The sequence below is a fragment of the Episyrphus balteatus genome, chromosome 3 (assembly GCF_945859705.1).
Source record: "Episyrphus balteatus chromosome 3, idEpiBalt1.1, whole genome shotgun sequence".
Taxonomy (NCBI): Eukaryota; Metazoa; Arthropoda; class Insecta; order Diptera; family Syrphidae; genus Episyrphus; species Episyrphus balteatus.
Window position 1 is genome coordinate 31,279,055 of NC_079136.1, and position 13,139 is coordinate 31,292,193.

Sequence of the window (13,139 nt, forward strand, 5' to 3'; positions counted from 1 at the left end):
AACACGGTGTAACACTCAAAATATACGCAGGAGGAGACCTATCAGGTTTTGTAGAGCTAGTCACACTGATTACGAAACGGTATTTTAAAATCCCCTAACACCCCCAAAATCTGGAGTTACGGGCAAAAAACGGTTTTTTGGACCTTCACCCATTGAAAAAATTCTAGCTTCGTCAATTTTTTACCCATTTTCGAATTTTTTTACAGTTTCTGATAGAAGATAAATATACCTTTTTAACAATGTATAAAACTTGTAACTCGGTTAAGCCACTTAGAATTTATAAGCTGTCAAAGTTAAAAAATTCCATTTTTTTCTTCATTTACTTAACTTCGGCATCAATTTAAAGTATATGTTTTCAAAACAACATGCTTTTTAAAAAATATATTCTAAAACTAGGTATATCTATTTCCCAATCAATCTAGGTATTTTTTATGAAAATTACTTTAAAATTGGCTTAGAAAAAAAAAATTTCGATTTCAACCCAGATACAGAAATTCGAACTTTTAGGTATAGAACAAAAATGTTGTTTCGGCACGTAGTAGGATAACTTGGGCGCCAGAATTTGATAAAAGGTTTTTGTAGAGGAGCTCAATACAAGCATTTTTTTCTTTGGGAGGGGGGTCTATCTCTCCCCGTTTAGGTGGGTGGGGCATTTTTCTAAAAAAAAATTATCAAAATAAAAAAAAATTATTTAAAAACAACGACAACACTTACAGTAATTAATTATACCATTTCCGAAAGGCAAAATTGTACATTTGATTCTAATTTTTAAATCAATATAATATAACCAATAGTTTTTGAAATAATCGATTTCAAAGTTAAAAATAGGCGAACAAATTTTTTTTTAAACTCATTTTATGCTATTTTTGTCCAGACTGTGAATTTTAGTAAAAAAAATTACTCACACAGAAAACTGCCTCCATTGATTCCTTATCGAACAGTGAAAACTATATGTTTCTATGTCTTCTAGTTTTTGAGAAAATTGAAAAATAAAAACAAAATATATTTTGAAAAAAGAAAAATCTGATAAAATAATTTTTTAATATTAATGGAGGTTTCATTGTGCATGACCCACAAAAAAAAATATTTTTCAATTAATTCACTTTTTTGCTTAAAAATATGACAATCTTCAATGCACTCTCCTGACAAATTTCTTAGAAGAAAGTTCAAGTTATTTGGTAATTTATCGGAATTTCGCTATAGAGAAATGGATCCAAATAATATGAAGAAAGAGCCATAGTGCAAAGAATTTTGTATAGGATTTGAGGAGCACAAAATTCAACTCTTCGAAGTTTATTTATTGTTTTCACTAGAGCGCAAATGAGATAATTGTTCAAATCGAATGTCAAATCGAATAGAAAATTTCTTCCAAATGAAATAATTTACGAAATTATATCATTATTTGGGCTCTAGAGAAAACAGGAAATTAACTAATTATAATCGTTTATTAGAATACTATATAAAATTTATATAATTAAAATAGAAACCTGTCAAAATGAACGCGTAGATATTTTAAGTTTTTTGCCGTTTTTACCGTTTTATACCATTATTTACTTTTTCTACATTTTGTACATCTTATTTACCATTTTTTTACGTTCATTATTGTTCATATGTATATTTTACAAAATTGGATTAGGGGAAGTTTGTGGTGGGGAAATGGAAGATATACATTTTTAACCCGTACCACTGTACTGCACTGTTTCGAATAGGAACCTTGTAGCAGACAGAAATTTGACATAGTGTTGCTACTTACATAAACTCAGGCCATTCGAAAGTTTGATATCTTAAGAACCGTCAAATGTATAGACACCTTGATCATAATTATTGAACAGTGGGGGGAAATTTCTAGTCTTTTAATTAACAAAGGGAAGATAATTATGTGAAACTGTGATAGTAAACGTTCGATAAGCTGATATCACACACTATGAAAATCAGTTAAAATGGCACTAAAATCGCCTAAGAATTCGAAATCATACAGTAGATGTACACTAGGGGACCGTCTTGAGTCCTTTGCTATTTACAACAGTTCTTTATAAAGTTGCGGATCAAAAAGTGTATCAGTTATTCGTTTTCGACGATCGGGCTTTTATAAAGTGCAGATCCGATCCGGATGTCCAGAAAAGAAATATGTGACACCAAAGCGCTGGCCATTTTCTGATCATCGCACAAATAATGTTTTTCAATCAATGTTCAGAAAGTTTGTCAGTAAATGACAGCTGAGATGAAGATGCTTCATACAACTGCATTTATTTTGCCTCAGAAATGGATCAATACAAAAACAGGAATTTTTGTTATCGTTTTCTGAAGTCATACCGGTGCGAACCCCACTGACGGATCGCAAGTGTGAAGTATTTACAATATACATGGAAGAGTTATTATTATCGAAAAAAGTCTTCAAAAGTTTTCAGAACTCAGTGGAAGTCCAATTCCAAGTTCTGTAGGTTTTTTTTTTTAGAAAAAAAAAAGAAGTGAAGTTTTCTTTCGCAAGAATTCTGCTGAGAATGGCGTAGTTTTGCCTGTTTAAAACCCAGTTCTTGCTGCTTAAAGTAAAACATGTCTTTCTTTCTAAATCACCACGAAATACTCAAGCAAACGACATCAGAACAGAATTTTAGAAATCAGACTAAGCTTAAAGAATCGGCTTTCTCAATTCGAGGCCTTACTACCAGTTAAGTGTGGTCTTTAGCAGACAGTTTTTAAAATGGCTTTTTTTTTGGTAATTATACATTTAAGATAGTTGTGACAATGATTAAGTGAAACCAAATTTTCATTTCACCAAAAGGAGGTTTCTAGTGATGTTGTCACTGAATAAAAAAACAACTTAAAATCAACGAAAATCACGTTGATTCAACTATTTTTCGGAATGATTTTGCGTTGAAGACGAACATTAAAAATCAAAGTAGAACATCGTTAGTTTAAAGTGGTTTACCGTTATAAAACATCTTTAAATCAAAGTTATTTCAACTTTAAAAAAAGCATACATTTATTAAAAAAAGAAAGAAATGGGCAGCAGCTGGGGATTGAACCTACAACTCTTGGGTTACTAGGCGAATGCTTTACCAACGTGCTATCTCACTGTTAAAAACAAGAGTGATATAATGCAACAAAAGATGAAGTATAACAAAGATAAAAAATTTCTTACATTGTTTCAATTTTATTTTGAAGAAGTTTCATGTTAATTTTTTACATTTTACGTTGCGTTTTTTCCCTCAGTGTTTGACTGAACAAAATATACAGGGTGTCCCACAATCACCGCCCCTAATGAAAACCATTGATTTCTCAAGTCATTAAATTTTCTCGTTTTCGTCTATCGAATTAGACTTAGTTCGGCAAAGATAAAGCCAGTTAAAGGAAAAGAGAGCTAAAATCATAAAAACCGTCATAACTCGAAAACGGAACGAACACGACATGATTTCCATTTTTTCGACTTAAAATTACCTCAGAAATCCATGGTTTTAATTTGGGGCGGTGACTGTGGGACATCCTGTATATGTACGATTTTTTAACGAAAATTATCGTAGCTCTAATAACCATTTGTCGTTCTAAAAGGACATAAGAATAAAAACAATTAATAATTCGTTTAGATGAAGAATGAAAACCACAAAACTTCTATTCCATATTAATTGTTACACTCAATCTGATCATCTGAATCTGAAAAGAGAATTCCTCAAGCATACCCTATTCCAAAATTTCCCGTAGGTATTGAAAAAAAAAAAAAAAATAATAAATAAAATATAAACAAAAAAAAAAAAAGAAATTGTTATATGAAACATATAATTAAGGCATATTACGCCAATGTATATGCCTGCTGGATGCTCTACACTCTTTAACTTTTTATCAAAAGTTTATTTATATCTTTAGCACAGGGTCGTATTCAATGAAATTTTAAGGTATTCCGACTTTTTTTTTACACTTTTTTTTTTGTATATTCGAATCCGAAAACACTTCAATGTGGCAATTATCTGATTCGTTTAATGTTGTGTGAGAAACGTGAGAGTTGTTATAAATTCTGGGTAGTAAAATAATTATAGGGGTACATTTTTGAAGTGTAAGGTATACAGAGAGAATGAAATGATCTTTTATAGTCCAGCAAAGATACAACATACTTTGCAAGCTTTGATGTTGAATACAATTTATTTGTATTTATTTTTGGTAGCTTCACCTTATAATTTTTTGAAATTTGATTCATCATATATACACACACAAACACCTTTGTATTATGCATGCATACAATGAATGGAATTTTGCTACTGGATTGGATGAGAGATGGATGGATGAATACAAAATAATGTTACAATTTGTAACATTTTGTTTTTATGTTTATCCATTCATGTAAACATTGTAAGTTTTAAGTGTTATAAGTATTTTAATATATTCCGATGATGCTGCATAGACAAGTTTTAAGTAAACATAAGAAAATTTATATGGTTTGTTAGATAAAGTTCTATGTAAGTAAGTATGTATATTAGGGTGGGTCAAAAAAATCGAAATTTTTTTTTTTGATTTGGTACTCCGAAAAATCGATTGCTAGACCCCTCTAGAATATATACACCAAATATGAGCTCTTTATATTAATGGGAAGGTCCTCCGCTTTGCAATTTTCCATTTTTACATCAAGCTTCTACTAAAAAAAAATATTTTTTTTATTAATTGACTTTTTAGCAAATTTCTTTTCAGATTCTTGTAGGAAACTGAACGCTCTACAAAAAAGGCCTTAAACACTTTTTTAGTTTATCTAACCGTTGAATGGATATTTGAGGTACAAAAATCGAGAAAATCTTTAAAAAATCGTTTCTTGGTCTTAATTTTGTAACAAACTGAAAAATTATAATCATCAAACGCGCAAGACATATTCTTGTTGGAAATTGACTGCTCCACAAAAAAGGTCTTGTTAACTTTTTTCATTAATCTAACCATTCTAAAGATATTAGAGGTCAAAGTTAAAAAAAAATATAAAAACTTTTTTTATTTAAAAAAAATTCCAATTCACTGAAACTTCATAATTTTCAAATTAGCAAGATATATTCTTGTAGGGGCTTAAACGTTCTACAAAAAATTCCTTGGAATGAAATTGATTGCTTTAACCGTTTAGAAGATATTCGTATCCAAACCAATGCTCACTGATTTCAATAGTTTTCTTATGACCCGTATGCATTGCGATTTGGATACGAATATCTTCTAAACGGTTAAAGCAATCAATTTGATGCCAAGGAATTTTTTGTAGAACGTTTAAGCCCCTAAAACGTTTAAGCCCCTACGTTTAAGCCCTTACGTCTTGCTAAATTGAAAATATTAAATTTTCAGTGAACTGGAAAATTTTTTAAAATATAAAATGTTTTCATAATTTTTTTTAACTTTGACCTCGAATATCTTTAGAATGGTTAGATTAATGAAAAAAGTTAACAAGACCTTTTTTGTGGAGCAATCAATTTCCAACAATAATATGTCTTGCGCGTTTGATGATTATAATTTTTCAGTTTGTTACAAAATTAAGACCAAGAAACGATTTTTTAAAGATTTTCTCGATTTTTTTACCTCAAATATCTATTCAACGGTTAGATAAACGAAAAAAGTGTTTAAGGCCTTTTTTGTAGAGCGTTCAGTTTCCTACAAGAATCTGAAAAGAAATTTGCTAAAAAGTCAATTAATAAAAAAAATATTTTTTTTAGTAGAAGCTTGATGTAAAAATGGAAAATTGCAAAGCGGAGGACCTTCCCATTAATATAAAGAGCTCATATTTGGTGTGTATATTCTAGAGGGGTCTAGCAATCGATTTTTCGGAGTACCAATTCAAAAAAAAGAATTTCGATTTTTTTGACCCACCCTAATGTATATTCATATTGTTGCATATCTTCATGGCAAGAGTATGTTTAAAATTTCATATTGTTTCCTTCGTCCATAAAAGAGGATTTTGTTTAAATTTAAATTCCAAGAATATATGAAAAAAATACCCTTAGTTCCACTTTAAGAATTTAATTCAATTCAATTAAAAACTCAAATCTAAAAAAAAAAAAACTAAAAATAGCTATCTGCAACCTGCAATCCTGCAATATATGTAGGTATGTATAAAATCATTTAAATACTCAAAATTGATTTAATTCGTTCGATTTCAAATGCTTTCACTGAATCTGTCAATTTCAAATTTCTGATTGAATTTATATAAGGATTTCACTTAAAAATAAAATAAGAACAACATTTTAAAATCTATTTTATGTTCGCAAAAAAAAAAAAAAAATTCGACAGAGTGTTCCCATACTGTTTAAATAACTGAGTCGTTAGTAGTTTTTGATTGATTGAACAAAAATTTCTTTTTATAAAGTTGTGTAGTTAGTGTCTGTCTGTATAAAGAGCTACAGCTTAAAGGGATTTACTGGTTAAAATCAAATTTGGTATGTACCAGTAGCGTTTTTTAGAGACTCTCCTGAGGGGTTTTCGGAATTTATTTTCTTGAACTTGAAAAAAATCGTTCCTGTCATATACTAGTTTTTAAAAAAGTTTGATATTCACAAAAATAATTGTTAGTTAGACAAGATTTGTTTTATGATTTTCATCCAAACTACAAACCTTTAACCAAACTATTGTTGCAAAAGCATTTAGGCTAGGTATAGCTTTAATATAAATCGAAAATAAAACTTTTGAAAAATATATTTTTGTAGTTTTGTAAAAATTAGTTTTTTTTTTTAATTTTAAAAATCAAATTTCTAAGACAGGTCATTGATTTTTTTTTTGAATTTTCGGTATTAGGTGTTGATTTAAGATTTTTACAAAATAGAATACCACCTTTACTTAAAATATTATTATTTCAAAAAAATTTTATAAATATTAGTTTGGGAGCTCAATTTCATTAAAAATGTTTTTTTTTTTTTTGAAGAACGAATATTTTTTGTTTTTTTTTTTTAATTTTTTTATATATATTTTTTTAATATACATTTACCTCCTTACCAACTACATTTTTCACAGAACTTATAGCAATTTGAACTCAAAGAGTAAGTTAATGCGACACATTCGAGCGACACATTCGAGCATTATGAACAATTTGTCAGATTTTTAAAATTCGGTTACGTTGTAAAAAGAAATAAACTCGTTGGGTGATCAGCTTCAAATTTAAAAAATTTACTTGATAATAATTTCCGTAATTTTCATAACTAACATTATCAAACATAATTTTGTCGGCCATAATGGATGGATGAATGCTTTCAAGAAATTTCAAGGTCATGAATATGTAGATGTAAAGAAAAATTCATTTAATTAGGCAAAACACAAAAGTGCTTTTTTTAAAAAGCAAGATTTTTAAAAAACACTTTTTAATGATTGAAAAAAATTTTAATGACCAACAAAATACAATGCTACAATTCGAGAACGAGACAAAGTATTTTTTTTATCAAAATTTATTTTTCGTAAAATATTGGTTTTCTGAATACCAATTCGATCTCACAAATTTCTATTTCCGTCAAAAAAAATCCTTTGCTATACAACAAATAGAATTTTGTAATATTACCTATAACATTTCCATTCCTAAGGAAATTTTAGAATTAAGAGTATTTTTTCAGAAGAAAAAATAAAGCTTCCGCAAATAATTTTGGAAAAAATGAAAATGAAATATCTCGGATTAGCAATCAGCACACTAGTGAAACCTTACCTAAAGTGAGTAAAAAAACGAATCGTAAAATTCATGGTAAACGTTATTTTAATGGCCGAAAAAATTCAAGATAAAACATTTTTGAGTTAAAGTTGAAACAACTTTGAAAACAATTAAAATTGTAATCTAACTTTGGTTTTGGTTTTCTTAAACCGCTCCCTTAGTAAGTAGCTAATTCAAGTTAATTAGGATTGATCTCCAGTGGCTGTTTTTTTTTTTTTTTTTTTTTTTTCAGTTTTTGCTGCTTTGAAATTTTTGATAGAAAAATAGTTAAATCAAATCAACGTACTATACCTATACTGCCCATAATCTCGTAAAGGCCCTAACTACAAAATTTTCGATTTTGATTTTTTTTGAAGTGAAAACTTCTTTAGTATCGTAGTGATTTGAAACAAGATGAAACGAAAACGCGACACGACTTCAACTTGTTATAACTTTTTTGTTTTAATAGATAGATGAATGAAATTTGTACTGTAGATAGGTAATTAAATAAGTTATAATTGTACGAAATTTCAATAAATGTCATATTCAAAATTCGGAGATAACGGTAAAAAGATGTTCTTTTCCAACACACGTTATATCTTTTGATCTAGTGCACATACAAATTTGATTTAACTTTAATACGCATGCTGATAACATAACCTTTTATTTGATATATCACACATAACGTTACGTGCTCTACAAGTTACACAATCTTAAATTGAAAAAAATTTAAAAATACCTCAAAACACCTGTGGAGATCTGTTGGCGATGACCAGCTACCAGTGTAGGAAGTACCGTAATCTCAGTCTGGAAATTCGACATGGTTGACTTTAAAAAATTCTAACTTCTCTTGAAGACATCTTTGAAAGAAGATTTATACATCATTATACAAGGTGAAACAATAAGCTTTCACATGGTATACAATTTTTTATAGGTTGTCAAACAAAAAAATTGATTTAATAGCATGAGAACATAAATATAAATGTTTTTTTTTGCTTTTTGGATGAAATTTCATCGAGTTTAAAAAATTCTAGCTCTTTTTGTAGATGTTTCATAGACCTGATCGATATATATATTTTGAGCTAAGACAATAAGCTTTCAGATGATATAAAATTTATATAGGTTGTCATATAAAAAACATGGATTTGAAGGTGATACATAGAATAAAAATAGGTAGATTTTTTCTATTTTTTTTTTGCAAGAAAAATTTTTTAAGGTTTCACTTCTACCACGTGTGAATTGCACACATGATTTTTTTTTTTTTTTTTTTGCATATTTGGAGTTAGGGCATTGTCTCTGATTTATTCTCATTTATTTTTTTAGCCTAGGTCTTCAAATATGTCAGAAAATTCAAATGTACTTTTGATTTTTTTCATTTTTATATGCAAATTGCGATATTAGATTTAGTTAGGGCCTTTACGAGATTATGGGCAGTATACCGCAGCTGGTCAATAGAATATGTTTACCCTGTTTACAAAAAACGTGAGTGTGCGTTTTTTTTTTCTTGAAACTTAAAAAAAAAATTACTGTAATTGAGAAGTATAACTTCCTTACACAACTACAAACACTCTTTTTAGTGTAGTGTTATAAAATTAACGCTGGTTACGGGAATATCAGACGTTCTTAGTCCTTTAGTTGGAAAAACCATTGGGTTTCTTCTATTAATACGGCATCGTTAAAAAAAAAAAAAAATTCTTCACCCAAAATTTTTCGATGCGTTTTTTGAACACGTTTTGATATAATTAACCGTTTAGAAGATATTCGTATCCAAATCGCAATGCATACGGGTCATAAGAAAACTATTGAAATCAGTTAGCATTGGTTTGGATACGAATATCTTCTAAACGGTTAAAGCAATCAATTTGATTGCAAGGGATTTTTTGTAGAACGTTTAAGCCCCTACAAGAATATATCTTGCTAATTTGAAAATAATGAAGTTTCAGTGAATTGGAAATTTTTTAAAAATATAAAATGTTTTTATATTTTTTTTTAACTTTGACCTCGAATATCTTTAGAATGGTTAGATTAATGAAAAAAGTTAACCAGTTTTTGTGGAGCAATCAATTTCCAACAAGAATATGTCTTGCGCGTTTGATTATTATAATTTTTCAATTTGTTACAAAATTAAGAACAAAAAACGAATTTTTAAAGATTTTCTCGATTTTTGGACCTCAAATATCTATTCAACGGTTAGATAAACGAAAAAAGTGTATAAGGCCTTTTTTGTAGAGCCTTCAATTTCCTACAAGAATATGAAAAGAAATTTGATAAAAAGTCAATTAATAAAAAAATTATTTTTTTTTTAGTAGAAGCTTGATGTAAAAATGGAAAATTGCAAGGCGGAGGACCTTCCCATTAATATAAAGAGCTCATATTTGGTGTGTATATTCTAGAAGTGGCTAGCAATCGATTTTTTGGAGTACCAAATAAAAAAAAAGAATTTCGATTTTTTTGACCCACCCTAATAATTATATTAAACATAAACATCAAAATAAATTTCTCAATGAGTGCAGAATAATGGTTTGGGTGCTATTTCTTCTTTAAGTTCATTTCATTTTAAATTTACTCAATCACATACTCAATCATTAACTTGGCCGTTTTATAAATAATTTCATGATTTAAGAGATTACTATATTATTGCAAAGTATATGTAGTACATTATTTAAAGGAGTTTATTTTGTAATAAAAAAAAATTCATTGAATATGTAAATTTGTAGGTATTGGTATGGCGATACCTGAGGAAAAATCTTTAAAATTTTAACATATTTTAATCAAATTTTTAATATTTAAAATGTTCAACAGTAAGTTTGTTATTGTTATTATTTGAAACAACCTGTACCTATCGTATCTACAAATTTCTATTTCAAAAATTATTCCATATATTCGAAATAAAAAATACAATTTAATTTGCAGCGTGTCAATTTAATTGATAACACTCACCTGGTCGGTCTAATTCGTTGATAAGTTCGTCTGCTTCCATGTATGCCGCACTAACCATTAAAAACTCTCCGGTGTTCGTTAAAAGAATTAAGCACGTCCCGAATAACCACCACAGATAAACGGTTGATATGCTTTGCACTAATAAATTGTGTATCGCTGAATTACAATGGCAGTATGTAGCGGTCCTACAGGGTCGTATTGATGCCATTTTTATTTATTTATTTATTTTTTTTTTATAAAAAAAAAACTTAAAAGTAAGTTTAAAAACTGTTGTATTTTTTAAAATAGAGGATGCCGGATAAATCCTTTTAAATTTTTTTTTTTTTTTTGTTAAGCACTTTGTTTAAAACACTATTTTTTTTTTTTTTGTATATGTAAGTGTAGGTATATGGAGCACTTTACCTAAATTTATGTTCGCGCGACAACGAGACGTTACTGTGTTGTTGCAGAAATTTTTCCGGTTGTTGTTTAAGGTTATTATCCTTTAAAGTATGTTTATTCGTATTTTATTTGTGTTGTGTATATAAAACACAGCATCCTGAAAGTACACTTCACACAGTTGGCGGTGGTATGGCTGTTCTGCCGTTCCTCTGTAGCTTTTGTTGTTGTTGTTGTTGTTGTTGAACATTCGTATACATAGTTTGTCGTCGTCCACTTTTCCGGTTCCTGTTGTTGTTGTCGGTGGTAGAGGGTTTCTCTCTGTGTATATTATGCTGTATGACAAGAAGAAAAAGAAAACCAAGTTACAAAAATTGAGAAAGTGGACAGAAAAATGTGTGTTGTACTATAGTATAGGACGTATTATAAAAAAAAGGATTCAGATTCAGAGTATTTATTTTTTAGTTTTTTTTTTTTTTTCTTGTTGTTGTTGATGTCAACTTGTGGAGAATAAAATATATAAAAAAAGGGTTAAAAAAGAGAAGAACATCCAAACAACTCATATCCTAATTGACACGGAAAAGGAAATAAAACCAAACTGGCAAATTGGGTTCAATTGAGGAAGTTCAGTAGACTTAAATTATTATACATTATAACAAAATGTTGAATTTTTGTATTTAACATCCTGTTATTTAGGTTCATTCACAGGTTAATTTTTCGAAATTTATTTGTTAACATCAGAAAAACAGTGTCCTAAATTGGCACTTTGGTAGTTTAGAAATAAAATGTACCTATAGAACAAAAAAGAACTTTTATAATCTCCTAAGCAAACTCGGATATTTAAAAATAATTTTCATAAATTTGTTGACAATAAAAAGGATCAAGAAAATTGTTGTAAGGTGAAATGAAACAAATCAAGTTGAACATATTCACAGGAATGTTATATGAACTACATTCAATTAAGTAAGAATTACAAGTCAAATAAATAATATTTGAGGCGCAATGCCCACACCAGTGGAATAAAAAGGTCACTGTGGTGTATGCGTACTATTTATCGATATCGATATGAAATTTTTTTTTTTGTATGTTTTGAAAAAATAGTGGGCTAACGTTGGGCAAAAGACCGACAGTGCAAAACTAACAATTATTCCACTCACTGATTAAAAAAAAATATATTATGCGATTTTTGAGGTGAAAAAAAAAAATAATTCCGTTATAATGTTAGAACGCTTAGGCAATTGAACCAAGTAGGTATGAAAAAAAGTAGCATTTAGGGGTGCCAACTTCACATAGCCTCAAAGTTTCCTTATTTTTAAAATAAAAAAAAAATATTTTTGTGTCATGAAAATTTTAAAAGTAGGTATGGTAAATTTTAAAAACCTAGTTGAAAAATAAATTTTTTTTATTGCATCTTGTAAAAAAAAAACTATTTTTATTGCAAGATTTGAAGACTTTCGGAAAGCTTTTTTTGATTAAATTGCTTAAATCTGAGTTGAGTTAGAAAATTTCCATTAAAGCCCTGACTTATTTTAACTGAAATTATAGCTCTGAAACATTTACTAAAAAAATCAGCTGTCACTTTTTGCTTATTTGAGTTTAAGTGAGTTTTTTTTATTAAAAAAGGTTATTTTTATTCATTAATACTCGATTTTTTTTTTCAATTTTTTGTATCCTTAAAAATGCAAGTGATTTGTGGTTTTGAAAAAATCAAAAATTTGAGGTTTTTCAATCCTTAAATATTTTGATACTCATATTTTATTATTTTTTTCCATGGTATACTTAACTTCCATACAAAATTTTATCATCCTACCTCTTATTTTCAAAGAGTGAGTTGTAATATTCTGACTTTTGCTCTTTTAGCAAAAGACTTTATTCATGAAGAGTCGAATAACTTTTCAAATGGTGATCGAGACATTTTGGTATTAATTTAAATCGATCGGGCGTTAGAAAATATCTCGAAATCATGTATCATATTAATAATAATAATGTTTCATTACCTATTCTGTGATATGCAACGAATCGAGTGCAACATAGAAAAACTCTTTTATCTATCCCTACGCTTGGAATACAAAGTGGCCCAACATCACAAAATAACTCTTATATTGAGTACTATCAACGATGTAAATTTCATGCTTTTATCACAAACCGCAAACGTCTTTGATTTATTTCTAGTAAATTTTCATTAAATTTTCTGTATGTA

The 13,139-nt window shown here is 28.5% G+C and overlaps 1 protein-coding gene across 1 annotated transcript in view; it reads right to left on the minus strand.

Annotated features, from left to right (window-relative positions):
* LOC129913565 (hemicentin-2) overlaps window positions 1-10,815 on the minus strand; it is a 171,573-nt gene extending 160,758 nt beyond the window's left edge. The window contains exon 1 of the mRNA XM_055992309.1: window positions 10,562-10,815. Coding sequence (XP_055848284.1) covers window positions 10,562-10,769 — 208 coding nt within the window. The 5' untranslated portion in view covers window positions 10,770-10,815. The remainder of the gene's footprint in view (window positions 1-10,561) is intronic.
* Between the last annotated feature and the right edge of the window lie 2,324 nt (window positions 10,816-13,139).